The sequence below is a fragment of the Falco naumanni genome, chromosome 1 (assembly GCF_017639655.2).
Source record: "Falco naumanni isolate bFalNau1 chromosome 1, bFalNau1.pat, whole genome shotgun sequence".
NCBI classification, from domain to species: domain Eukaryota; kingdom Metazoa; phylum Chordata; class Aves; order Falconiformes; family Falconidae; genus Falco; species Falco naumanni.
Window position 1 is genome coordinate 124,001,683 of NC_054054.1, and position 27,906 is coordinate 124,029,588.

Here is a 27,906-nt window from a genome sequence, read left to right on the forward strand (position 1 = left end):
TTTTGCACATACTGTTAAATAGCAGTGATTGTGTTGTCATGTCTTGTTGCAAATGTAATTGGGTTGGAGGTCATTAAAGACTCTGAATAAAAGAATTTCCAAGTTTCTGAGTCTGCATCCTCCCCTGTCAAGAATCTTCCCATTTTTGGCTTGCAGACATAATTTTTGAAGATACTACTTTGCTACCTCTCACATCTTACATGTATCGAGTGTGCAGGCACTGTTGAGCCAAGCTCACTCTTGTTTGGTTCAAAAAGCAGGGGCTTGCTATGCAAGTTAATTTTGTTGATTAAGGATACTTTGAAAGGTGTAAAGCCATGATTAGATTCCTTTGTGTGTGTGTGTAAGAGAATATGTGTTATGTCATGGGAGAATTCCAGCAATACTGGGCAGTCTGCTAGTTCAGCGCACAAAGTAGTTTTTCTTTTGTTCTTACTGGGAATCAGATTAGCCTGTTGATTAGAAATACCTTTCATATTTACTTTTTAAAAGAGCATAGCTAAATAAGATGCTTCGTAAAGGCTGTTAAAAATGTTTCTATTTCCAGGTCTTCGTGCATCTGTGGCTAGGAGTGCATTTTAAGGAGGTGTTTGTAGAGAACAGGGGTCTACTGGAACCTCTGCTCTGTCTCCAGGTGTAAAGTTTCCGAACACCCACTTAAAGTGGCAGTTTGGTGATAAACTTAGCTGGGAATGAAGCCCCCGGTAGTGAGAAGGTTGCCTTGTTCAGCAAGTGATTGATAAATATGCTTTATCATGAGTCAGGCGTTCTCTACGTTATTGCAGGAAATTCTGCTCGAGCCCCTGATGTTTGTGTTTTGCAGAGCTGTTGGTAAGAATACAGCAAGCAGCAGAACCAGATGTTTTACCAGGTAATTTGTATTCACAATAGCAGTTTTTCACTAGCACAGCGTATCCGTTGATGTGACGTTTTAGAGATTCTTATGACATAGCATCAAAAATTCAAGAAGTTGTCTGAAAACATTGAAGCCAACATCAGGTCTTCACAGGAAACCTGCTCCAAGGATGGCAGACTCCTTGCCATTCCCTTTGATTGCAAAGTGTTTAATAAAAAGCAAATTAGGAAATGAAAATTGTCTCATGGATCAATCAGGCGCAGCAGTTACGCCTGTTCAGCATTATCTGTCAGACATTAACCTGATTGGGAGTGTTTTATTTTCTGAAATAGTCTCAAAATCAGACTGAAAGGTTGACTTAAAAAATACCTGATGGATTTTGCGTGTGCTCTGAGGCTGATAACAAACTCTGCAGTTCAAGTTTTAATAACTAGAGGGGAGCTAAGAAACTTCAAAAGGTTTGTGATAAATGTTTTTGACAATGCGTCAGCTGAACATTAGGCAGAATCTTGGTAAATCCTCTCATAAGTGGTTTAAAATGGAATTCTGAACTTTTCCTTCCTAAGTGTATGCTTAAGATGTCATGGTATCTTCGGGTTTAAAAGATTCATTTTATCTGGTGTATGTGAACTGCTGGTGTTCCTGTCTACACCTCTGAGAGCGAAAGGGGGAAAGAGTTCAGCCGTTGTCTCCTTTCGGCAACCTCTGCCCCTGCTCTTGACCATGAAACTGGTGCAGGCTGAAAAAAAAAAAAAAAAGCACTGGTTTTAAAGCATACTAACAAAATACTCCAGGTAAACATTATAGTAACTCTCCCGAGCTGACAAGCTTTCCGAATGGCTTCGTCACGACAACCCTAAAATGTCCTGGCAATAGAGAAGGCGATGACGGCGCGTTGGGGTTTGGGGTTCCTTGAGGAAAGCAGGTGAGGGCAGGTTTATGGCTGCTCTTGGGACCTTGCCTCCCCCGCCCCCTCCCATCACCCCAGCCGCTAAAAGCAAAGCAAAACCAACTCATTCCTTGGCTCCCCCTGAAAAAGATGCCTAACTTTACGATGTACGCTGCTGTTTTCTTTCCATTTTTATCTTTGCAGGATTTTCTCTGCCTTGTGACGTCCTTTGCATTTCAAAAGAATTGAGTTTATAGTGCCATGCGGTGCAGCCCTGACTCAGCAAAACGCTTAGGCTCCAGCCTAGTTTTAAGCCTTTGAATAGCTCTGCTGTTCCTATCAAGGTGTTTTAGGGATATATGGCTAAAGACTTTGCAGAAAAATGGCCCTAAGACTTTGGTCAGCTCAACTAGATATTTACAGAAATCACTGAAAGCACACCAGTATTTTTTGTAGGAACAAATCGGGAGAAAATACGTGTGTTGACAATCCTAACAGCGCTCGGGGGAGCTCCCAAAGACACCGATCCAGATGATGTCTGATGTGAAAGTGTGAGACTGCTCAGGGACTAATGCGGGTGATCCACTCAGGAGCCAAAGTGTGTAACACGCTGCTCATCAGTGTCTTGCCTGTGCATTGCGAAAAATGAAAATAGCATATCATTAGAGCCTTCCACCTGGAAAAGTGTTTGCCTATATGTTTCTTTTACATTAAGTGACCTACTTTAAGAATTTTTCACTACTACTAGAAAGACTTGATTCTGTTCTTTGAGTCAAATTATTCCCTTGCCTTCCTGAACCCCTTGCTTTCTTCCTTTGGGGGAAGAAATTGTTATACTTCACAATGGCATCTCCTACTGGCAAATCTTAGAAGCAGTATGGACTGGTGCAAAAAGGAGCTGCTTGACTTGGGTGAATGCGCAAAGCCCATGGCTTGGGGGGTTGCAAGATCTCTGCTCCCGTTTTGACATGTCAGCAAAGTGGGCCAGGCTTTCAAATGTGCCCAGTACAGGAGTTCAGATTATTCCAAGTGGGAGCTGATGAATTCTGTGCCTTTGAAAATTGCCCCTTTTATCTAATTCATGACCAAAGAAACGTGGGGTTTTTTTTTCATAATGATAGCAGAAAATGGGCAACCATCTCTTTTAAGGTCACATTTAAAAAGGTCTTACCATTTGCATTTTCATTCCATGTTGTAATTCATGTTCACTCTTCATGAAATAATGTTTAGTGGTTAAAATTATATATTAGGCACGAAGATTCCCAGATCTGCCCTTCTGTCATTGCCTGGTAGGACACCGTGCAGGCTGGTCTTTGCAGGACTTCTCCTTCCCACCCCCCCCCACCCCCCTACATCGTTGCTAGCAACTGCACCCAGGTAATGGGATTGAACTGGTGGTGAAAGGCTAGGAGGTCAATGAATGGAAGGAAAGTGGTAGAGGGATGTAAAATATCGCTTGAGGTGTTTTAATTTCTGTTCCTGAGAAGCAATAATGCATACATTTTCTGTACAGTCATAATAGTAATTGTAATGTTACCTATAGGATGGAAGAATAATTTGTGTTATTAAACACCGTGACTGTTTTCAGTATAAAATAATAGATTTTCTTTTCTGTTGCAGTAATGTTGGCCCCTGCATATAGGTTGTGGAAAACTTTGTTTGCAAAAACAAAGCTATTGTTTTAACAAAAACCACAGAAATTTTGCCTTTCATATTGAATCAGTAGCATAATGAGTAGTGGAGCAATAGTTCAACATCAAAGGAGACTTCTTGGATATATAGTGTGTTGCAACAACAGCGAAAAAGTTCCCACCAGAAAGGAATTTGCCATATGTGAACAGCAAACATATGTATTAGGTTAAAACCATAAGATTTCCTTTGCTTTGCACCGAAAACAAGAGAGAACTTAAGTCCAGAGGTTTTCAAACAGTTGTGTGCTGGAATGCAGCACGGAGAGCGAGCAGTGTCCAACGTTCAGAGCGATGTCAGCGAACAAAAGCGCTGTGAACACCCAAAAACCATTGAGGAAACACCATCAGTTTGGCTCCAACATCAGCAAAACGCACTTGTTTTGCTCTGACTCATGGCATTACATCAGAGATCTTCATAGATCTATTTGCCCAATTTATTTATAGTAGTAATAAACCCAAATTTACTTATCTCCATAAAATGTTATAGCAAAAATAATGATTACTTTAAAAAATTGTGAGGTTAATTTTGATGGGGTACTTGGCCCGCTCTCTTTGAATGGAGTTGCATTTGACTCTGAATTGTGAGACCACCTAGTCCAGAGGAGAAGGTTTTGTCCAGATGGCCCATACTTCCAGCTTCATGGAGAGGTAAAGCTACTCAGGATGGAGCGTTTTAATGACAAAATGTTAAAGCATCTCCTTATATATTTCTGGAAGAAAATTTGCTTTCGTTTTTGTAAAGATTCGCATGGCTTTTTGTTAAGGTTCCAGAGCTAGGTTTTCTTCTCGTGAATGGGGAGGGAAAACACAGCAGTGGATGTAATTTGAATTTAGAAGGCACTTGAAGAGGGGCCTGTATTCAGAATTATTGTTGGCACACGCGTTAAGGATGTAAAGTGGGAAGCCTTCTTCTGTGGACATTAGTAAGGAGATAATTAAAACTACAGTAGGTAATTATGGTAGCTTTTATTACTGCATCTTTCATTAACTAATTATATTAATTTGGTAATGTTTGAAAAATTCTTTGAAGATGAAAAGTGCTAACTATTACTACCTCTGGTTGTAGTATTACTCTGCGCTGGTCATAAATATCAAGGTCTTTTCTTGATACAGGTGCACATCCACGTGTGCAGAGCTGCTGGCACCGCTGAGAAGAATTGCATATGTGTATCAACAAAAGACTCTGCCATGATCTGGCATAATCTGCTCAGGATCAGCAGTGGCTTTCCTGCTGACGCTTTTTGTTTCAAAGTGAAAATATAATGGTATTTAACCTTTTTTAGAAGATTTTCCTTTCCTTATAAGTGTCACTTATTTATTCAAGCCTCGGTGCCAGAGAGGCAAATCACGGTGATCCCAGACCTGCCGCTGATGTGATGGGAGCAGGGTTCAAGCCCCATCTACTCTCACGAACACACCAAAAGTAGGGAATTATTTCAGGGTGAAGAAGCAAAACATCACACCTTTGTAAGTTCAGTATCTGCACAGTAACACTCAATACCAAGTAATTGAAATTAATAATTATTTCTGTCTATGTAATTCTTCCAGAACTGAATTTTCTTTCAGGGAATCCAACACTTCTTTTTTTAAAACATCCTGTGGTTAAAGGATAATCAAATCAGTTTTCATATATTAAAGACTAAATCCTTCATATATTCCCGTTCCATACTTGTTCGTGTGATTCTTAGAACTCTTTCTCTTCCCAGCTTTTAGTTGATTTAGGTTAAGCCCTGTAACTAATGCCAAAAATGTATTCCTGCCCTGAAAAGGGATTTTGTAACACTGGCATCATACCTTTTTGTCTCTCTATGGCACCTTGTCAAAACTATCTGCTTTACAAGTTGGGTTGTTGTTTTTTTTTTAAAAGGAAAACTTTTTTGCAGCCTGAGCCTGGCACCCAGAAGCCAGGCTGGATTCCTCCAGTCTCGTGCATCATCCCAGCATCTCCGTGAGCCACGCAAGCCAAACTCGGCGCTAATTCCATCTGGGCTACTCTGTCATCTCAAAAATGCTCCAGGAGCAGAGCTGGGTTCAAAATGAACTTTGTTAAACATTTTGCTGGTGATAATTGAGCCACAATAGAATAACAGGAGAAAACCCCTGCGCCTACCCAGAGGTGCAGCTCAGATGTTCCCTTCTCCTCTCGTACCAGCCGGTGCCCAAAGGTTTTGTGTGTCACAGGGGCAGCACCGACTCGCCCACCAGCTCCCCTTCAGGTTCCTAAATCTGACCGAAATATTTCACTGGCATGTTCTCAAAGCCATTGCTTTTCTCTTCCGTCCTTCTCGTGTCTCTCAATCTTCTATGCGACCAAAACATTTCCAATATGATTTAGGATCCTTTCCGGTTTTATAAGTAAATCAAATGAATGTTCCTTTTATACAGCTGTAATTCACCCACATTGTTGCAGTAGAGCTTATTATCTCATTTACATTTTTAAGACCTTTTCAAAGTGTAGGATATCTGGGCTGGAAAGCAAAACGTTTCATTTCTTTGTTCTCAGGCCAACACAAAGCACTTCCAAGGTCAGGTATGGTGTAGACGTTCAACAGCAAACATGTTTACATGGCATTTGAAAGCCGGTTTAACGGATAAAAAACAAAACCAACCTGTCTTTGTAACAGTGATGCAAGTCAACTTAGCAAAGCTGAGGGATAGGGATTAATTCTGTACCTGGAAAAATTTAACTAAATAAGTTAGGTTTTGTTTTCCATTTAGGGAAAAAAGGCTCTGCACTTAAAAATTGGTCTGTTTATATATATATATATATATATATATATATAAAATCCCTTTTTATTCATCTCAGCAGTTATTAAACATAAGCTCTATTACTCTTTGGGCAAAATCTGACACTTTGAAGGTGTAGAATAAAACCTGCATTTCTAAACAAAACCAAACAAAACCCCATTGTTTAATTTTACAAAAGAGGTGCTCTGTGGTGTACCTGGGGTAAATCCTCTGCTGTTTTTTAAAGAGTATTCCATGTGATAAAAGCTTCTCTGTCAGATACAGAAAAAGATTTTTGGGACCTGGGTAGCTTCAGAAGCAGCTATCAGCACGCAGGCTCTGGCCACCGCGTGTGAAGCTTTTTGACAATAGAGAGAATTTTCAGTGTGATCTTCAAAAGGGTGCATTATTCATGACATCCATCATGATTCCGTCTAGAAAATTAAAATCATAGGCAACAAACTTGCTTACATCTAATTATTATTTTCAGAGCTAATCATATGCAGGAATCTACAGCAACCATGAGATTTTGATGGGGGTTTTTTGGTTGGATTTTTTTTTTTTTTGGCATGGCTTTGATCAAATACTGATCTTTTGGTTTTACTTTTTTTGTCCTTATGCTGATAGGAAAGCTGAAATCCCCCAATGAACATTAATTACTCATGGATCATCCTTTATACACAAAACTAGATTCTACAAAGGGACTGCTATGCAACACAGCAGTAGTCCAGGAGTGGTGAGGTTAGAGGTGTGCACAACTGAGCAGAGTTAAGTCTTTTTTTCTGCCATCCCGATGCAAAATGTACCAACAGCCAGTTCTGATGTGATTGGCAACGTCTGTAAACTCATACAGTATGTTCTGGTTTGGGCAATCGGGGAATGGATAATTATAAGACTTGATAGTTTGCTACACTTGTATGCTGACGTAAAAATACCTGATTTCTAAATTGTACTCGTTAAAGATATTGCTCTCATAATGAAACAAAATACATGCGCTCCATGCTGGCAAGCACTGTCTAGAGTAGGTGGACCTAACGAAGACTGTGTTACCTGAATTTCCCATGTTAAATTACTTTAGGACGCATTGCGAACTCTCAGGTTTAAAGAAACCTCTCATTTTATGCTCTGCAAAATACGTTTGTCTGCTGTAAGAAAAGTAAAAATGGAGAGTTTAAGGAAGGGGACAGGAGCACACAGTTCCCTGCCTTGCCGGTGTGTGTTGTCCTCTTCACCAGGAGCAATCTGTGGTCCTGGTTTGTATTCATTACTTGCAGGTTGGTGTGATGGAGTGTGATATAAATCTGCTCTCGGGGACATATATATCTACATATTCATTTGTACATACACATTATCTCTTGACCGACCATCTTCAGAGTCCTGTGAAAGAGCCAGGCGTGCTCTGGAGCGCCAGCAGGGAGTGCGGGTCGGACGGCTGACGAGCAGCGAGCTCCCTCCCGACGGAGTTTTCGCCGTGCCAAGCTGTTTGGGCTGTGTGAGCTGGTCATGTGGGAACAGCAGGAGAAGACAGGTCATATTTAGTAGTTTATCCAGTTCTGTGCCCTGTGCATGGTCCTGAGAGTCATCCTGTACCAGTTCTGTCTGGACTCCTTGGAGTTACGGCAGGACTTAAGTCAAATTCACTGGGGCTTTGGTGATCCATGGAAGGGCCCTGCTCCTTACGGCATTCCTACGTGGCATGTCTGATCCTTTCAGCTGTTAAATCAAGCTGTGCTTGTTTGTGTTTTACCTTACAAAACTAGATGTACAAAAAGAAAACAAAAAGCCTCCAATTCACACATACATTTCATTATATTAATGCAAATTCCTGGCGCTGCAAGACTTGTTGAGTATTGAAGACCGGTTCTACACTCAAAGCCTGGATTTCAACATTTCTCAGAAGCGGTGATAGCATAAAAGTCCCTGGGCAGATCTGAAGTTCATGCTTGGGTCTGGTAACATTTTTTGGCATCAGAACATGTAATAGTTTTATAGCTATAAGACTTGAAAGTTAATGCCTGGCATCACTTCAAAACAACATGCAAGATCTATCATAAGTAGTCCTCTTATCTTATCTCAATAGCAGTTTTATCCCGTAAATTATTTGAGTACAGTATTTCAGTGCTGTGGAAAAGAGCAAGGGGGTTTTCTTCTGTTAAATCTTTGCACTGCAAGTACTTTTAATGGTCCTGGTTTATACAGGGGTGTCCTACTAGGAGGAAGCCAATGTTAACCATGTTGCACGTTCTGCGAAGTGCACTAAGAGGCAGTGGACTCGCCGGTCCCTCCTTCCACGGGCGCTCTGCAGAAGGTCTCGGAGCAGCTCAGCTTTTTAAAAAGCAACACTGGAGGCACCTTCTGTGCCATTTATAGCGTATCTCCAGCGTGAGTCCCTCCCCGGGTCCACTCCTGACTCTGCACCATGCTTCTCAGCTGGTGGGGAGCAGTGCCCTGGTTTCCTGGCATACAAAAGATAACTCAAAATATTCCCTTTCTGCTTCCACAGCCGCCTCTGTGTTGATGTCAATCTAACATCCACATTGTGCACTTTGCTTCAAGTCAGCACTTGCAGTTAACAATGCCTTTATTCAAGCTGACAACGTAACTAAGCTTTTAGTAAATGTGTAAGTAAATGTTAAGTGTGTATTCAAACATTCAACAATGACTAGGAAACTTTAAAAAAAAAAAATCTTTGAAACTCTGTATTGTTTGTTTGGTGTGTATCTGTTAGAAATAACATAGACTATCAGTTCCTTGGGGCATGACTGTTCTTTTGTTAAGCGTATAACAAAAAGATCAAGGCTCTGAGGGACTGCCATAATAAAAATAAATATATAAGAAGAACAATGATGACAAAATAAATTTGTCAATGCGTTTTTACGAGCTTGGTTTAGAAGTGATTATTTCTGAACTAAATAAAGACTGGATAGTTGTGGTAAAGTGACATGATCATAATATTCCTTTTATTTATTGCCATTTATACTTCATTTGTAGATCACATGCTAGACTTTGCTGCAGGGCAGGAGGGGAGCCCCTCGTCTCAGCGAGCATCCCGTTTCAATAATATGGAATACATTTTCACTGCAAATTCCAGACAAGGTTTTCCAGTGAGAGGATTATTCCTCTGGCTTAAAGGAAAAGTTATTGGTACACTGCAGAAGCGTTCCTAGGAAGCACAAATAAGATGATAACAAAAACCTGAGGCATTTGCAATTGCAAATGCAAATGCAGTTGTTGCAATTGCAACATTTCCATTTCCCTTCCAACCTTTGAGGGTATTTACTGCATTTTTTGTATGAATAATTGTAGCCTGTGATAAGATAGAACTCCTAAGATCTAACTACTCCTGTTCAAGCAATGGTCTTACCCGTGCAGAATAACTTTCCTCCATAAAGGTGGCCAAACGGGGTCTTAGCAGCTATCACGTGTGGCTGGAAGCATCTGCAGCTGAAGAGCTGGGCTGATACTGCACTGTTTTCTTAATCAGCTCATTGAAAGACATGACCTGTAAGTTTTTCTGCCATCCTGCGTTTCTCACCTGTGTTTTGCATCCCTTGGTATTGTTTCAGGTCTTACAAGATGAAGTGGAGAGTTACCGCCTTCAGGCACGGGCTGCAGAGAAGAAGCTGCAGCGCAGGGAGCTGGAGACCCACGAGCAGGTACCGGGCACCGTCCCCCCTCTCCTCTCCCCTCCCCTTGGGCGAGGAGGTTCGAGGTTTAAAAATAATACCTTGCTTGAAAGCAAAAGCACATATTTCCCTGAAAATTCTTCAGCTAGCTTTCTTTTCTCTTTTTTGGGGTAATAAAAGAGAATTAAACTGTCTGAACCCTACAGGCAAATACTTATCTCATGCTCTCTATTTCAAGTTGGTATTTCGGCTATTCTAGCTGTTAAATGATGCATTTATTTTGAACTGGCTGTACTGTTTAATAGAGATTTCTGAGACTATTCTAACCTGTTGTTTAATGGCTTGTACAAGGAGAATTATAATGGGACACTAACTGAGCTAAAAATAATCTTTCTTCCTGATCTTATGCATTCATTGTCCTAGCATGTTGTCTGTAAACAGTTCCATATGATTAATAGCGCTAAAATTATTCTGGACACTTTCAGTGAAATCAGAGTTCCAGTGTGCTTCAGGCAACATGGTGTGTGTAGTTTACAGGCTGGTGTTGAAATGGAAAGTCAATGATCTGCGTTCAGCCCTGATTAAATTGAAGTAGTCAGGAAAATGTACAGGTGGTGGATATCTGAATCACACACAAGTTCACAGATTTCTAATACAAATCAGTTTTTGCAGCATTTGAGAACTTTATTTCGTGCAGAGTAAGAAGTATCTATAACATATATCCTATATAAAGCCTTTATAAATCTATAACTGCAGGAATAGTAGGTTGGGGTGGTTTCAGGAGAATAATCATCATGAATTTTAAATATTTTTTCCCCAGTTTTTGTCATCCTTCTTGCACACGGGAACCCTTGTTTGCCCTTGGTGTTTACGTTCCCGTATTTCCCCTCGGGAGAGACGGTGCTCAGCTCTCCTCCCCCTCTGCCTCCCAAATCCAGGTGCTGGGCCAGGGTCACCCTTAGCTGCAGTGCTTGCAGCGTCGGAGGAATTTGGTGCAATGAGCGAGTTGGCTACAAGCCTTGCATTTTGGCTTCAAAGGGTCTCCTGGGGAAGAAGAAGGAAAATCAGCTCTTTGGTGCATGGTTGTCCCTCCCAGGGAACAGCACTGCCCTGCACGCTGTGAGATCCTCTTCCAAATCTCTTTTCTTTAATCTCTGCCATGGCCATTTTGCTTTTTTTCTGACCCATTTTAAGAGAGGATCCAGGAAAAGAAACAAAAAATGACTTGTGAAATGCTTCATTGGAGGGCTAGACATGCAGATGCCAGGGGATGGTCCCCTCTTTCTGCCTTCCAGGTTTTCTCTTAGATGAGCGCCGGGTCCAAACCAACCCACAGGGCTTCCCTGATTAATCCATTAAATTAAAGGAGGACCAGCTCAGCTGGGAATGGCCCGTTGCCCGGTATAAATAGAACAGAAATGTTATTTAAATGACATTGCACCATCCAGCTTAGAGCTTTTCCTACAAAGCAGGAATATGTTACAGACTTAGGGAGGGCTCATGCCGGAGTGCATCGGTGGGCTTCTTTCTGCCGCTCATCCGCTGGGACTCTGAAGAAGCTGGAGCTGTGGAAGATCTTTGCCTTTAGGTGGCTTTGGTCTATTTTGCAGACAAACATGTTGAAGGTTGTTAGCGTGTCTTCTCTGTGACTGGTTACTTCATTAGTTACACTTATCTCTCCAGAAGAAAAATGCAAAAGTGACAGCTCTGACATATTTCCAGTTCTTTTCTCTTGGCCAGGCTACCTGTAAGCATGTTCGTCAAGCATTAGCAGTAGCGAACAACTCGTCAGTCGATCAGAGAGTTGAAATATTTAAGGCAATAGCTTAGAGCTTGCTTTCTCCTTTCACCAAATATTGTCTGAATTGGAATTGCACAAAACACCAAGATTTGCACTGGCGCTGTTACAAAGGCCACTTTTCTGCGCTCTTACTTGTCTATAAATAAGGAAGAGAGAGGGTTAAACAGCTTCTGTTTTTCATTAAAAGGAAAAATCTTGTGTTTTGATTCTATAACAACAACAAACAAATGAATGAGACATGAAAAAACATTTTGTTGTGCTTTTAATTAAAAATAAAAAGCTGTTTCTCGTTATGGCTTGTTGGGTGGTATCTTAGTGTTCCATGTTTGTCTTTTTTTTCAGTGCAAAGTCCTTACAGCTCTTGAGTCTGTAAGTGACTGACAGATCCATGAAGCTTAACTCTTTGTTACAATAACCCTGTGGTGATCGCACAGACTTAACCTTTTTTTATTCTAATTATCCAGAAAGACAAACTATCCTATAAATAAGGGGGGAGGATAGACTGGCAGGACGCTGGGGGCAAGCCCTGAGCTGTCGAGAGGCGAGCATGGCACTGCGCTTGAAGATGAGCTGTTGTTTTTGCGGAGCTTTTTCATGCCAATACTTCATGTTCCTGTATGAACGGGTGTTTACTCCTGTTTACTTGTTCAGTCCTCTTTACAGGGGAAGCAGATACAATCACATAGTACCTGTGGTGCTCCATCAGTGGTGCAGTAAGGCAGCGTTCTCTGAATGATGAATTCCAATGTCAAAAGTGCCTGGGAGCTGTTCCCACTTGGGCTAACCTAAATGGTTTTAGCTTTTCCATAAAGGTTGTCCTGTCTCTCCTAAGCATGGTTTGCTAGGACAACAGTCCATGTGTTCAGCGATGCTACACTTCGAGTCTCAGAACTGTTATCAGCTTTCTTCATCTCAAAATGCTGGGTGTTTCCTTCAGAAATTAGGTGGCCACCTTCTTAAGACGTATGTAATTGTATTCATGGGAAGTGGCAAACTAGCAGTAAATAAAATGATGCATAATATGTATTTATTTTATATATATTATACAACTAAATATTTATATGTGTGTACATATATATATTTTTATATTTTTTATATATATATATATATGGGGGTTTGCTATATAGTCCCAAGGCAATTAAAGCAGGCTGGGAAGGTTCCTAGGACAGTGGGATGTGTCCAGACCTTTTCCTTGCAAAGCAGTGCTGACGTTTCCTACATCTGGGTACTATGTAATTCCAGGAGCTGGCCTCCTGTCACCTAATCCCATTTAACTGATGTTCCTGTATCACATACTCTTGTAGTGTATCGCTTGGTTGTCTCTGACACGTGCCTGGATCTAATGGAAGACAAGATTTCTGATAGAACGATCTTTCATTCTACTAAAAATGTTTCTCTTTCTTGAGTCATATGGCTTTGTGCAGTTGTCAGTCATAGTTAAAAAAATCTAATTCTAAATACAACAGACTTTACGTCCTGTGAATGTGTAATTGAAAATGACGCATAGCACTGAGGGCTTGAGCATGTGCCTTAATGTATCCAGGAATTTCGGCATGTGCAACAAATTTTGCTGAATTGGGGCTTGTATAAAAATTAATGGTAGTGATCTTCTTGCTTTATTACCAAGATTTCTTTAAAATACCTCATTTCATTTCAAATTCCTCTTTTAAGGTTGATCACCCCAACTCGGTATACCAAAAAGCTCCAAGAATCTGTCAAGAATTACATGCAAGAATTTTTTCATTTAAAAAAAAAAAAAAACAAAACCAACAACTGTTCTTTTCATTCCATGTTCTAATGTTTTTAACTGTAGGGGTAGATTGAGTATGATGTAAAATTTCTGACTGGGAGTAATAGAGGGAAAATGTTCCTCATGTTTGCAAGCAACTGAAGTAGCAACACTGTAGATACTGAAACCTCAGGAACAGTCCTCCAGCAGTCAAGTCACAAATAGAGTCTTAAAAGAGAGAGATCTCTGAAGACAGAAAATCAATTATATTCAATCCATGTATATTACTGAGGAAATGAAGGCGAATACCAATGTAGATTTCCAGCCCTTTAATTTCTTTTTTCTCAAATAGATTATAAAAAAGGGAGAGAAGAGTTATCTGAATAAGGATGTTGTAGAAGTATTTGGAATAAAATGGAATGGCTTAGTTTAAGTGGATTTCACTCATGTTCAAATGAAAACAGGAGTGATAATTGTAAAAGAGCTGTGATTCAAAAGTATTCAGCCCGTTTTCATTGGTAATGTGTATTATTCTGACTCGCTTGGTTTTTTAAGGCTGCTAGATACTTACCCCGTTCAGCTTAACTTGCTGTTTCCATGCCAACTAAATATATTTGTTCTCAGATGAATGCCGTGATGCATCGTTCTGCAATTTTAGTTGCTGTGTAGCACAGAGAACTTCTAACACTTGCCACCCCTTCTGCTTGATGGGAACAGGGCTGCTGCCTGCGGAGCTGCGAGCAAAGGACCTGGCTCCAGGGTAGGGGTCCCGGGTGGTTCTTAACATAGGGATGGCTGCAAGACTTGAGGCATGTTGTCCCTTTAGCTTAGGGGGTTTGGTCCATATTTCTTTTTAGATTCCTTTTTAAAGGTATCACAGAGTTTTAAATGCAATCGGATAAATTCACAGCAAGTCTCTGCCCTCACCTCCATCGTCCTGCCCTGCTGTATGTGCTCAGGAGAAATCACGCGGAGGCAGTGGAGCTGCCTCCATCTGGAGGTGGGTGGACCACTGCAGGTGGTTTGGTGCGAGCCCCGGCTCTCCCCGTGGCAGGGCCGCTAGCCCAGGCGCCTCAGCTGACTGCAGAAGCTGCTGGGGCCCCTGCCTTGAATTCCCACACGTTCTCAAAGGGTTGTCTTTCTCAGAACATGGTAGAGTCATCTAAAATCAGTCTAATAAGCTCTACCTTCTGCACTGAAAAATGAAAGGTAGCTCCGTGGCCAGCTGACGATTTAGGCAGCGGGTGCTTTGCAGAGCCGACGAGCACTTTGGAAACTGAGAAACAAACAGCACGCACTGGAGGCAGTGATGAAATTCTGCCATTTGCTCTGGTTGCTTCAACCCACGTCACTGAAACGCTTCCAGAATTTTCCTCCAGAGACCCATTTCTGCTCCCACAGAAATGGCAAGCTTCGTCCAGATTGGAACGATCTGAACCGCAGGAGGGATTCGGGGAGCAGGCGATGGAGCCGGGCTCAGCCGCCTCTGCGGCCACGCAGAAGAGAGTGAGGGGCTGAAAGAAGTTTCCGCTGTGACTTTCAAGAACAGCGACACTAGATATCGTCACGTTAAAGGAGTTCCTGCCGTTTCTGTACGCGGCCAGCACGGAGCAGGAGGGGATGTATTTGGAGAGCGAGTGTTCTGCAGCTCGGCGTGGCCGAGGAGGGTCCTTCTGCCCACCCTGTGCTCTGCCAGCGCCCCGTGCTCTGGGGTCAGGAGGGTTCTGCGTCCTTCAGCTGTTTTCCTCCCATAAAACATTCCCTGTTTGTCTGTATATTGTGAAAAACGTAGGGGACAAACAGGCAGAGAGGGGTCACTCCCCGCAGGCTGCCACCTGCAAAGCTGCCGGCACAGTGTCTGCAGGCAGCACCACGAAAGATTTCTTTCCTCACTAATTATGGTAAACAAGTCTGAAGTTTAAAACGTTTTTATTGATGTTGGAGAGCCACATCCAAGCAGTGGAGGATCCGGTGTGAGCGGGAGCGCGCTGGCCAGGCTGTTCGGCACGCGCGGACCAGAACATCCATTTCTTAGTTGCTCGTTTTTCAGACGCCCCGATGGAGGCTGATGGGGAAGAATTGGACTGATTCCCACTGTATCCCTGTACGGGACCTTTCATGGATACGGGTGTGTGGCCATGTTGGCTTAGGTACCGTAAGATGAGTACTGACATGATTTGGAGCCCAATTCTACCACTTCTACGTTAGCTCGTGTCTACCAGACATGCAGTTCCATTGCTGTATTAATTGATCACTTTGATACAAAAGCACCCCCCAATTTTTAATGAAGACTGAGATTGCTAGAACAAATCATGCTTTTGCATTTGACTTATTTTACATTTTGTATAGCATTTTCTGTGGAGGCCTGCTATGAAAGGAATGCAGAATTAAATTGAATATGGTAAATGATACTGTATAGCACGGAGTTTCAGATTAGCAGGAGATAGAAGCTGAGATTCAAGCACAGAAAAACAGATTTGCAGGTGGGATTTGAAAGGAGCTGGAAATCAATGGAGTTGAAAGTTCCCAGGAGCTCCATATGGCAGGAACTGCGGGAGAGAAGGCTCTCACCAACTGTGCAACTGTCAAAGGGAAAAGAGGTAGATGATGATGATGTACGTGTGGAAGTCAACGATCAAGTGTTAGCTGTGGTAATCAGACACAACCGGAAAACACACAAATGTGTGCCCACTTTATAGAAGGGAATGAATTATTGGAACGAAGTGGCCAGCTGGAGAAAGACTTTAAAACAGAAACAACTACAGAACAAATAGTTAAAAGGAAAAAGAGTGTTTTTACCAAAAAGGAATAGAAGCATATGCTGGCATGCAGGAATTAGAGAGTGTCTTAAAATGTCAGTTTTCTAGCGCTTCTGTTAAAACAATAGGAGTGACTGAGAAAGAGAACTTTCTTTTAGGAGAGCAGTACATCATTTTAGAGCATCTGTGGTTTGCTTACATATTACCAATTAAGCGAATTTTGTTCTTTCAGAAGGGTTTAAAGTGGGACAACAAAGGGCAACAATGCTGGTATTTAATGCAGGGAATTAAAAAAAAAAAAAAAAAAAAAAAAAAAGAAACGGGAATGTGTGGAGGAGCCAGCTGGATGGCAGAAGAGCACAGGCACCTCACCTCCAGTGTGGGCTCAATTAGTGAACTGTCCCATTCGTTTTTTTCTAGGTGACGAGGTGCCTGGCCGGGGCTAAAAAGGACTGGAAAAGACCAACTTTGTGCTGATCTTGAATATCATTTAAATTCTAAAGTATTGTTTTGTTTGCCATTTAATCAGTGCCCAATGCCCCCCATCAGAAGCCCATGTGGGGTGCGCAGCCGTGGCAGCCTGCGCTGCCCACCCCCACCCATGCCCAAGAGCAGACTTTTACCCCACCCTGATGCTTCCAAAACCTAACGGCGGCTTTTCCAGTTGAGATGCTGATTAGATTTTTCTTCTTGAAAAAGAAGGAAATGGTGATAGCTAAAGTAGTTTCTGATGATTATCTACAAAGGTTTGCTTGTTCGCACAGCCAGTGTGAAGATAGGGAGCCGCATCCTGCACACTGCTGAGTGTTGGCAGCTCTGGCTGTCGTTCGTGGGTGCTCAGCACCTCCGTGCATCAGGCGCTGAAACCTTGACTTGCTGAACCGCCCCAAGATGGAAAGGATTATATGAAAGGTAACACATGCCGGAATGGAAAACTGAAATACATAAATACCTTCCGGTGGTGGTGTCAAAAATGCTTATAGCTTTATTTCAGCCTTAATTATCTTGCTGGCGTATTGGGAATTGGCGGAGCCGGCAGTGAGCACCCTGTGTCCCAGCTTTGGCCCCTGGTGCCTGGGCTGGTTCAGGTTTTGTTGCTGCTGCTCAGGGGGGTGACCCGTATCCCCGAGCCCCCGTCGCCCGGCGGAGGGCAGGACCCTCCTGGTGCAGCCTGGCCACTCCGGCCGATGAAGGGACAGCGTTGACAAGAGCTGGAGGAAATAGTGCTCAGGGACAAAGATGGCATCTGTGATGAGTCATGTGGAAGGAGGGGGAAAGAAGTCGGGGATCCTCCAAATCCCAGCTGGAACAATAGCAGAGCCCTGGGGAGGGGGAGGCTGAGAGAACAGCGCGGATTTTCTAGCCACAACATTCCTGGTTGTTGTATGGTGTTGACAGTGAAAGCTTTTATTCCTCTCCAGCTCGCGTAATCCCAAGAATGCTGCTCTTGCCATATGTAGCCCACTGGTGGTTTTTTTTTTAAAAAAAAAAAAAAAGCTTTGCCTCCCTTCCCTTCCTCTGCAGCTATGAATTATATAGACTCACATTGCTGAACTACAGAGGATTTTCCAGGTGGGAGATCTTGGTTAAGAAAAAGATATCAAAATACAAGCCACTGAAGTAATAAGGCTTCTTGGATGCAGGTTGGAAAATTAAAAAAAAAAAAAAAAGAGCAGAAAGCTCAGTGCTCGGCGAGCAGCTCAGCATAACTGGAGGTCCCTGGGGGTCAGTAAAACAACAAGGCAAAAATGTTTTGGACGCTGCGATGGTTTACTAGCTAAAGACAGGAAAACAAGGAGGACGGCTATGCCACCAATTTATGTTTTATTGAAACTGTCAGAACAGAGGAGGTTCTCCAGCAGGATTTTCTCAGTGGAGAAAAACATGGTGTACACTTGACAAAATAACTTGCTCAGCTGATCTTGCTTGGTGACTGTTTTCCACTGAGCCAAATTCATGCAATTTATAGCGTTCATTATTTTTTTCTAAAGAGGTTGAGAACATTTGTATCAAATTGCATTCTGTTTCTCTAAATCCGGAAGAACCGTATTTCAACGTACATTGCACAGTAAGAATAGAAATTCCCACTGCCTGGAATAAGAGAGGATGTGGACTAAAAAGCAGTGGATATTGTTCTTCACTGGAAAGATGGATACATCGTTTGATTCATCATCTCAAAATGGTTTGATATGCTTTGAAGCTCCAGTTAAATATTCTATTACAACAGAAACCTGAGACATCTGAAATTTAAGGAAATTGCAGATTTTGGTAGATGTGGCTCCTCGGTCACAGCCGATGGAGGAGTGGGCCGCAGGGGCTCGTAGTAGCACTTTTGCAGGAGTAGGAGTTTAGGAGCTCTGAGAAGCAAAGGTGGAGTCACTGCAGTTAGGGAGGACACAAGCAAGCAGTGATTAATCATTACTTTGACATTCTTTGGGTTGTTTGCTTTTTTGTTGATTGGGTTGTCTTTTTTAATTGGGATGGCATTGCAGTAATTTATCCTTCGCTTGCCCCTTTGAAAGTGCTTTCAGAAAATTAATTCAGCAATCTTCACATCACCTGAATGAAGTTGACCTGTGCATCATCATCATCATCATCATCATTATTATTATTATTATCCTCATTTAGAAGGATGACACTTTAGTCTGAAATTATTTGCCTAAGGCTGAAGGAGTTATTTTTACCTTTTTTACCCTAACCTGTCTTCAGGTTTATTGCAGCAGATCTTTCACATCTTCCTTCAGAGAAGTGTACTAGAGAATAGATGCATAATCTTTTTAAAGAGATTTCTCTTTTAAATGGCATTATAATATACCATTGTTTAAATAATGCAGGAAAGGATTTGAGAGATGCAGAAAATTACTCTTCTCATCTTATTCCCCCTGAAACGTGGAGAAAATTTGATAATAATTAAAATGATCCTAATTATGCCTTTTGGTCACTATCCTAGTATTTCCTGGCACACATGGAATTATTACCCTTCTTAACTATTATAAACAGGCAGAAATTAAGATACTAAAAAAACCCACAACACCTTCATTGAGTGAACTGCCTTTTGATTCTTATCTGACATAAACAAAATGTTAACTTAATGCCCCTCAAGGCAAGATTTATTATTTTTAAAGGAACTTGAACAAGTTCTTCTGTGGTCCCTTCATTTGCTTTGGCAATGTCTACTTCAGAGTTTCTTTTGCATTTTCTGTATGTTCCTCTGGTACAAATAAAGTCATCTACAGTTGGGAGATGTGGAGATGATTGCATTTGGGGGCAGGGTGTGTGTGTGTAATTTTTTTAATTTTTTTTATGAGGTGGGGATTTTGCACAAGGGCCAGTATATTCAGGATGATAAACTTGGCATCACAGACCTCCTGGAAGTAAGGAGGGGGGAGCTGGCTGTTGGGAACCTGGAGAAGTCATGGCGTGGTTGTGGCTGTATAGCAAAGCACAGAAGGAAGCAGAAGTTCTTCTGCTTTGCTGGCTGTTCTTAGCGCACAGACTACAATGCTTCTGGTCATCTTGAAGATATCGTATTTCTCCTGGATTTTTATTTTAAACAGGCAGGAGAGTGACTAGGGTGCAGCTGGGTGCCAATGGGACCTGTCCCTGGTGGGTCCTGTGCTCCCACCCAGCCCCACAAACATCCTTCTGAAGCCTTTAGAAACAATAAGTAGCTGCAAAACTGAACTGTGCCACCTGAAGAATCCTTGAAGTAGTAAAATAGAAACTCATCTGACGTTACTGAAAAGCGTTGGGCCAGGCCTGGCGGCTTGGTTTGGGAAGCTCAGATTAGGAGGTTTATCTTCTGGGCATCAAACCCAGCTTTTATCTCTTCTGAGAATGGTTAATGCCCAGCTATGACCAGATCTCGTTGTAGTCTGTGAAATTACCAATTCCCTGCATTTTGCATCACTTTGTGTAACTGTGTGGATATTTATCTCTTTTTTTTCTGATTTATCTCATGACTAAGCATGCGTGAGCTATGTGTGGCAACTTCAGCTTTCAGTTGTTTCTGCTGACACCAAAGATGATTGATGGTAAAACTTTCAACCTCATATGTTAGCCACCAACCTGAATAAACAAAGACCAGTGTGGCAGCTTAATATTAAAAGCTATAAAACCTTCCTGGGGGTTCGTGGATTAAATCAACTCACCAAAATGAATTTTTAGAAAAAGCTTTCTCAGGACTGAAGAAAAACGAACACAACAGTAAATGAAATAGAGCTATCCACATCCAGCGGACTAAAGCCCTCCTGAGGGCTGAAGTATTGCAATTTTAAACATCTCTCAAGAGTGCAAGAGGAGACACAGTATTTGTGGATCCTAGGGAGGCAGCTTAAGGCTGTAAAAGCCTTTAAGGTACAGACGCACACGCAAAACATTCCTGCAGACATAGCTTCCATTGGTCAGAAATAAGTGTTAAAAAAAAAAAAACAACCTTTCCCCCATTACAATTAATATGCCTTAGCCCACTGTATGTTATTTTTCATTTCTAAGAAGTGATTTAGATTTTTGCCATCCACTATTTTACTCTCTTGGGTCAATAAACCTTGATAGTCACTTCAGCCAAAAATACCAGCATGGTTTTTATCGTGATGTGACAGGAAACAGCTGGGATCTTATTTTTATCTTATTATGATGCAATTGTTAGCGAGCGCAGTTGAAAGGAACACGTTTTGTCTTAGCAAACAAACCAATTGCAGTTCTAACCCAAAAAACAGCTTTCACTGACAAAAAAAAGTGCGAGTCTTCTCTCTGAAATAGAGTAAGAAATCAGCCCCGAGCAATACTTCAGCTACCAGGGCTTGTTTCTCATTTTCTTTCTCCGTTTTCAGCTGACCCAGTAATAGCTATCCAGACTTTAAAGCACAGTACGTATTTCTTCCTGACTTTCCAAGAAACACCTTTGTCAGAAGGGAACCATCCCCTTGCTGCTTTGCAGAGTTAACAGCAGACCTTAACAGCGGTGTGAAAGTAGGTATTTAGAGGACACGTGCAGATTAAACTATTAAAACCAGTGACCTGGCTGAAAGCAAACTGTTGCACAATTAGAACATCATTATTTTACTCACAGAGCTGTATTACAATTTGTGTTGCAGCTACTTAAGACGAAACTTTCTTGACTTTCCTCTAGAAAAAGTGGTACTAAGGGGCCCTCGCTGTGTGCCTGGCACTGGAGGAAGCTGGTGTGAGTCCTGGGGGCTCGGGGGGCACGGCTAGATCACGGTGTGGTGAGTTATATCGGAGTCTGGGCTCAGCTCCCGAAATCGGCATCGCCTGGAAGCGCGGAGCCTGGGTGCGAGTCAGGCCCCTGCCGTGGGGTTTCTGGGCTGGCTGGGTCACCCCAACGTGTTGGCAAGGCGATCGTCCAGACCCTCTCACTCGTGAAACAGATCTTATTCTTCAAAAGTTAGGAAATAAAAGCCTTTTGCTGTCCTAGCTGCCTGTTTCTGCTCCCGTCTCACCAAGAACAAATGTGATGTGTTGAATTAACTGAAATATATGCTGCTGCTCTATCAAGGTCCCCACCCAAACTGGCTGTTGGCTCAGAAAATATTTATCCTGGCAAAGCACCTATGCATAACTTTGAAAGCCTTTATAGAAATAGTAGCATAAATTTATTGGAGTAACTTTCAGAAACATAAATTCATGGCTTATATACAAGCAGAGTTCAAACAAGGTTTCCTGTCTCACCATTTATTTTTTTCCTTCAGATTTGCATAGTGGCATCACTTGCAGTTCACAGGGAAAGCCTCTAATTGCTTTTTTGCATAGAGATCTGGAGATTTCTTCTGCATGGCGGAATGACTCAGAGAGATTTTTTTTTTTTTTTCCCCTAAAGTTTCATCAGATGGTTTTAATCCTTTTGTATTGATAATTATATTATGCCTAATGCATATTTTGGCACGGCTTGCTTTTACGGTGAGATGGTAATTGGCACATCTTGCAGTGAACTCTGTTGGGTTCTCACGTGTGTACGCGTGTGCGCGCCGGGAGCTGGAAGGTGAAACCCGTGGCTTCTTCAGATGTGAGGCTGAGGTTTTGATTTGTGGTCGCAACAGTAGGTTGAAGCAATTTGGTAACTAAAACAAAATTAGCACAAAATGTCGTTGGGGTGTAAATCATTGGGGAAAAAGATTCAATTTGAAAGTTTTAAGATATTTTATAAGTTAATCTGATCTTGAATCCCTTTCATCCTTTATTTACATATTCAGCTGCTAATCCAGAAAAGCACCTAAGTACTTGCTTAGTTTGAATTAAGCGGTTAATTCTATCGGAGGTTAAGTACAGGTGGGAGGCCCTGATTCAGCCAAGCGATAATGTGTGTGAGCAGTCCTGTGCGGCTCGATGGATGGAGCTGAACCAGGCTCTCCCTGCTTTCCCTGGGTCAAAATTTGGCAAATACAGCCACGCCGGGCAGAAGCACAGTCCTTCCAGCTGGTCTGTCTTCATATCACACGGCTTTGGAACTGTACTGTTTACTCAGCATCTGTTGGGTAAGGTTACGGACCAAACCGTCCTCCTCTAGGTGGGATGGTGTTGGTGTGAACATCTGACCTGGTAACACGCCTGAGGTGCTCAGACCTGGGGGCTGGAAGTCCCATAGCCTCAGTGAAGTTGAGGAAGACACAAAGTCCGATGAAAAATAGTTGCATGATGAATTTTGAAAAGTCAAAAAAAGTTAAAACCACCTGGAAGTTGAGAAATTTACCAGACAAAATCTTGGGAAACAGTAATTCACCTTGTCTAAGGGAGTGAGGGGCTGATATTGCTCTGCTGACCTGGTTCAGGTCCCACCAAAGACACAACAGAACTTCTGACTGTGCAAAGTGTATGTCTGTATAAATGCTCTATTGAGATGGATTTAGGAATGATTATTGCTTCTTCAGACCATGTTCCAGCAAATGCCTTACTGTTTCCTTTTCATTATTTTCCCCCTCCTCTCCATATATTCTTTATTCTTATGTTTTCTTTCTCCTTTCTTCCTCTTTTTTACCTCTTTTTGAGGTTTACAGGTCTTTGCCGATCTTCTCTCTCCATCCCTTTCCTTGATATCACGATTCTGGTTTACTTGGACTCCAATTTAGGCAAAAGAAGCAAAACAGTTACTCTCTGGCTTCCAAGAGTAGCCACCTGAATATAAACTTATTTTTGTTCTGTTACAGATGACCCACATACGACAAGAATATGAAACCACACTCAAAGGACTGATGCCAGCATCTTTGAGACAGGAACTTGAAGACACCATTGCATCTTTAAAATCTCAGGTAAATTCTTATTCATCTCTGACTTTTTAGACTGGGTGAAAAACATCTCTTCTAGACAAGAAATATGACTGTCTACAATGTGGCCAAAAATGCTGAGTAAGTCTCAACACCAAATTGTGGCAGCACGCAGGGGCTTCTCACTCAGTCATCTTCCACAAGGCTTCTCTCCTCCAGTTTCCTCACCTTGAGAACTACCATATTGTACCTTTGGATCCCAGATTTTGCTTCAGTTGGCAGCTGAAAGTAGAAATTACGCTGTGTTCAGTATTAGGTTTTTTTTCTCAACCTTTCAAATATAGCACGCAGTTCTCTCTCATCTTCCTTACCTTGTTTCTCCTAAAGGAATTGTTTAAAGGTTGCATGTGAAGGGTGCAGAAGAGAATTAGAAATAATTTTGTTTTCAATCCAGCCTGTGTACAGCAAATGGGAGATTTCTTTTAAGATATTAGTACAAATGATAATTGTGTTGTTTCTGGTTTCCTATATAAAGAGGCTCTAACAGACTTTTGTAATGCTTTGTCTTTAATATTGCAAAACACTAGCTCATCTAGAGTCATATAGAATCAATATTGTTTATATGAAATAGACTATTAAATTCGCCAATGGAAATATCAAAATGCCATTGTAAATCGGGAACTACTAATGAATTGGGCATGTTTCTCATACACGGCTCCTGCAGAAGTTATTTCGTGCTTTCCTATTCAGTATATTCAGAGCTGGAAAGAAACAAAACGTCATCGTTGCCTGAACTCCCAGGAGGAAGGGTAAATAGCAGTGAAGGGGGGTGATCATAGATGTGGGATAACGGCAATCCGAAGAAAACGCTGTCAGTGCTCACATGTGGCCCAGTGCAGGATTGTGCCTTTAAACGTGTTGGGGAGGACGGGGATCTGCCCGGGCTGAAGGAAGAAAGGAAAGGCAGGGCGATGCTGGTGACTGTGAGCTCTGGGGAGAGCAGGAGCCCTGGGGACACGGCGGACAAGTTTAGGCTTGAGACCAGCACACGCCTTACACCAATTCTCAGGGCTGTTTTCCAAGAAATGATGGATCTACAAACTCTCCGTTTCTTTTTCTCATGCCATCTCTCTCTATGGAAGGTGGCTGGTAATGTAACGGAGCTGGGATTTTCTCCCCCTTTCTTTTTCTCTCTTTACAATGCATTAAGTTTATTCCGTCACATCTTTTGCTACGCATGAGGCAATTCTCCAGGCAAAATGCACCTTTAATAGAAGTAGGAAATTTTCATTGGGGAAACTTTCCTATTCCCCTGTGCTGGTAGCGACACAGCTTCAACACTGCAGTTGTAAACACTTTTCATACGTATCAAGGGGTACCTAATGGAAGTGATGGTCTTTCTCATTTAAATAGTTGTGGGAAATAAAGAGTTAAGGATCTACTGGAGAAATCTACTTCCAGTTGATAGTAAAAAGCTGTTTTTAAAGCATCATTGCCTATTAGCACTGTCTGGTAGGAAGCGTTACTCTGGAGCTAATATAAGAATACCACACCTTTTAATGAGTTAAAAAAAAAAGTAGAATCTGATATCCACCTGCAGGGCTTCTGTAAGCAGCAGCAGCATTTCAAAAGAGTAAAAGTAACTACAGACATTAAAACCTGGGTGCTATCCCAGAAATACATAGCTGCTGGCTGTATTTCCAGCGGTACGCTGTCGTCGCAGACCACTCAGTAAGTAGGACTCTTCTGAAGCACAGGTGTCCTGGTTTTTGAAAATTGTTGACATTCCTGTTTGAAAACATCAGACAAGAAGGGCAGTGGAATCTCTGCACCTGTCAGGAATTATTTATTGTCAAAGGAGGATGGAGAGGATAGGCTGGGTAAAAGCACCAAGCAGTGATAAAAATAAACAACAACAAAAAAAAAGAAAATACTTGAGGCTTGGGCAAAGTTTTCTAAAAACCTTGCTCAATATAAAGTACGCTGTCCAATTGTCTGCTCTTGGTGAGTCATCCTGAAGTGGCCACAGTGTATTAATAAACATTAATTTTCATACAGTTGAAGAACAGGTGAGTGCCTTCATCACACGAGCACAAGCGCAGGGATCAGAGCACAGGCATCATGTCAGAGCTCAGAGTAGGGTTGGAGCTCCCAAACCCTCGTGTAAACCATTCGATACCACCAGCTGAGTTTAAAAACTGGTTTGACTCTGTTCCTAAAGGAGCCAACAGTGTGCATCTGGAGCGGGGCCAGGGAGGCCATGCTAACCATCGTCCGTCAAGTATTAGTGCTGGTATGGAGCTGAAGTGTTACTGCATTTTATTTAGGCAGGATAGAGCAGAAAAAAGAAAGAGCTCATTTCCTTTATGAAAGGAGCACAAATTTATTAATAAGAATGTTGTACACCATTTTCACGTGGGATATATTTTACAGGTAAATATGCTGCACAAAAGAGTCGCTGTCCTTCAGGAAGAGCTGAACGCCTGCCACGCCAGAAGGTACGTGATTATCTTTGATCAATTTGTACCATTTCACACCTGTGGATCCCAGTTATTGAAGTTTTACGGCTTAATTAAAACACTCAAATATGGTTGCAGTTTTAAAAGATCCTTATTTTCAGTAAACAAGCGTCTGAGAATTTTCCCAGTGCTTAGTCAGTACTATTAGAGCAAGATTAGAGAACTTGCAGGTGCATTGCAAGTCTGGGCTTTGCCTGGATATTCATGATGAGACAGTGGCTCAGTGCACAGCTGCAGCTCTGCGGTGATGCCACCTCCTTTTAAGATAGAAAACAATGATGCAATGTGTAATATTACAGATCACATCTTCAAAGTACCGGATCTTCATGAGCCTGAGCTTTTTTTTCAGACGCTTACACCCTCCAATATAAATTATGGCAAGTGGCGCAGCAATAAAAAGCCTTGCTGTGCCTTTAGAGTAAGTGACTCACATGGAGAGGTGAGTAAAAGGAAACTTCCTAGGAAAGCCACTCCATCTTTTTTATATTTATAGGCTTTGATGGTACTTTCATATCTCACATGAGGCTTTCTGCAAGTAAGAGTGAGTGCTCGTAAAAGTAGTGTACAAATTTGTAAGATATTTAAACGTTTGTAAAGATGTTAGCAGTGTGAAAGTTGTCTGAAAATAGTAATCCTAAACTATTTGTTAACGAGAATTAGCTGAAGCTAATTGGGAACTGAAAATGTCATAGATTCTTGGTAATATGTCCAGCGTGGGTAACTTTGTTAGATAAATATAAAGGTGTAAGGCAGCCTGTAGACTGTCTGCAGCAGCAGCAGCGGCAGCGGCAGCATTACCAAAGGCTGCATTTTGGCTCAAGCTTTTTCTGAACTGGTGTCTTCACAGTCAGGGAAACAGCTGTTTCCAAAGATGAAGAATCACCCGCCTTTAGGTCAGGCCAGGCCACAAGGGACTGAAACACCGGGGCTGGAAGGAGCCCCAGCCACGTCCTGACGGAGAGGAGGGGCAGGGACGGATCCGGCACGGCATGTAGCAGCTCCTCTCCCAGTGGGGCTTGTAGACTTGGAGAAACTTCTGTGCTGCTTCTGCTCGGGGGAATTATCTTCCTTTTTTTCCAAGAGCACATTCACACTGTATTTTGTGTTACCGTTTACCTGGCCCTCATTCACTGAAATACTGCTTTTTGCTGCTTTAACATACACGGATGCTGGCACGAGGCAGCTCCCCGGTGGCACGCTCCCCGGCGCAGCAGCAGGCACAGCCGTCTCCAGACCCGCTGCCGACTGGACCCAACCCCCGTTTCAACCTGTTGTGGTTTTATAGTAAGAATAACAAGATGCAGCTAATGAGAATGTCTTCATTTGCAGGTGGCTGCCGGAGCTGTCGGACTCGTGCGATTGCCAAACGGACTGCTTTGAATAGGTTTGAAGATTTGGCTCTTGTAAATTAAAATGCAAAGATCAGTGGCTCTTTTGTTAGCACATGAAGTGTAATGAAGTTCATGAAAACACATTCATTGCTTGTGCCAGCGTGTTTTTAGTTGTATCTTCCATGTTTTTTTTTTATCATTCTCTTACTACAGACTTAACGCTTTCAATATACTGTGTGTTTGACGCCGTGCTGAGCTTGCTTACCGAGCGAGTAGAGTTTCCTCTACTAATATTTTTATTATTACTTCCCAGTACCATTCTTTTCACTTTTATACATGAAGGAAACTCAGTTTTCTATTATTATTGTCCGAGATATTTTAACATATTTTGACATTGTTTTGTGTCCATGTGTTTACATAATATTAAAATATTATTATTTTGTACTGTTCTGTTTTGACATTATTGTCCTGCTGGGGCATCTCACTCACCTAAGTAGCCACAGTGCGTAGGAGAGGTTTTTATGGCTTTGTTAACTGGGAAAATATTTTCGTGCTGTGTTTCAAGGAAAAGTCTCGGAGGAGAATGAAAACACTGTGATGACAAATACAGCCACGGTTGCCCGTTGTATCTGGCGCTGGGGTTGCGTACGCCGGTCACAGGGCAGTCTGTTACTGATAACACAGTTGTGGGGCGTTATTGAAGAAGAGTCGTAACCGATACGGCCTTGATTGCATGGATGTGTGCAGGCTCTCTTGGA

At 42.1% G+C, this 27,906-nt stretch overlaps 1 protein-coding gene across 4 annotated transcripts in view; it reads left to right on the forward strand.

The window, feature by feature from the left end:
- CEP112 (centrosomal protein 112) overlaps positions 1-27,592 on the forward strand; it is a 171,775-nt gene extending 144,183 nt beyond the window's left edge. For all 4 annotated transcript variants that reach the window (XM_040582028.1, XM_040582024.1, XM_040582027.1 and 1 more), the window contains 4 exons: positions 9,730-9,819; positions 23,242-23,343; positions 25,732-25,796; positions 27,147-27,592. In XM_040582028.1, the coding sequence (XP_040437962.1) occupies positions 9,730-9,819; positions 23,242-23,343; positions 25,732-25,796; positions 27,147-27,201 (312 nt within the window). In that variant the 3' untranslated portion in view covers positions 27,202-27,592. The remainder of the gene's footprint in view (positions 1-9,729; positions 9,820-23,241; positions 23,344-25,731; positions 25,797-27,146) is intronic.
- The last annotated feature ends 314 nt before the right edge of the window (positions 27,593-27,906 follow it).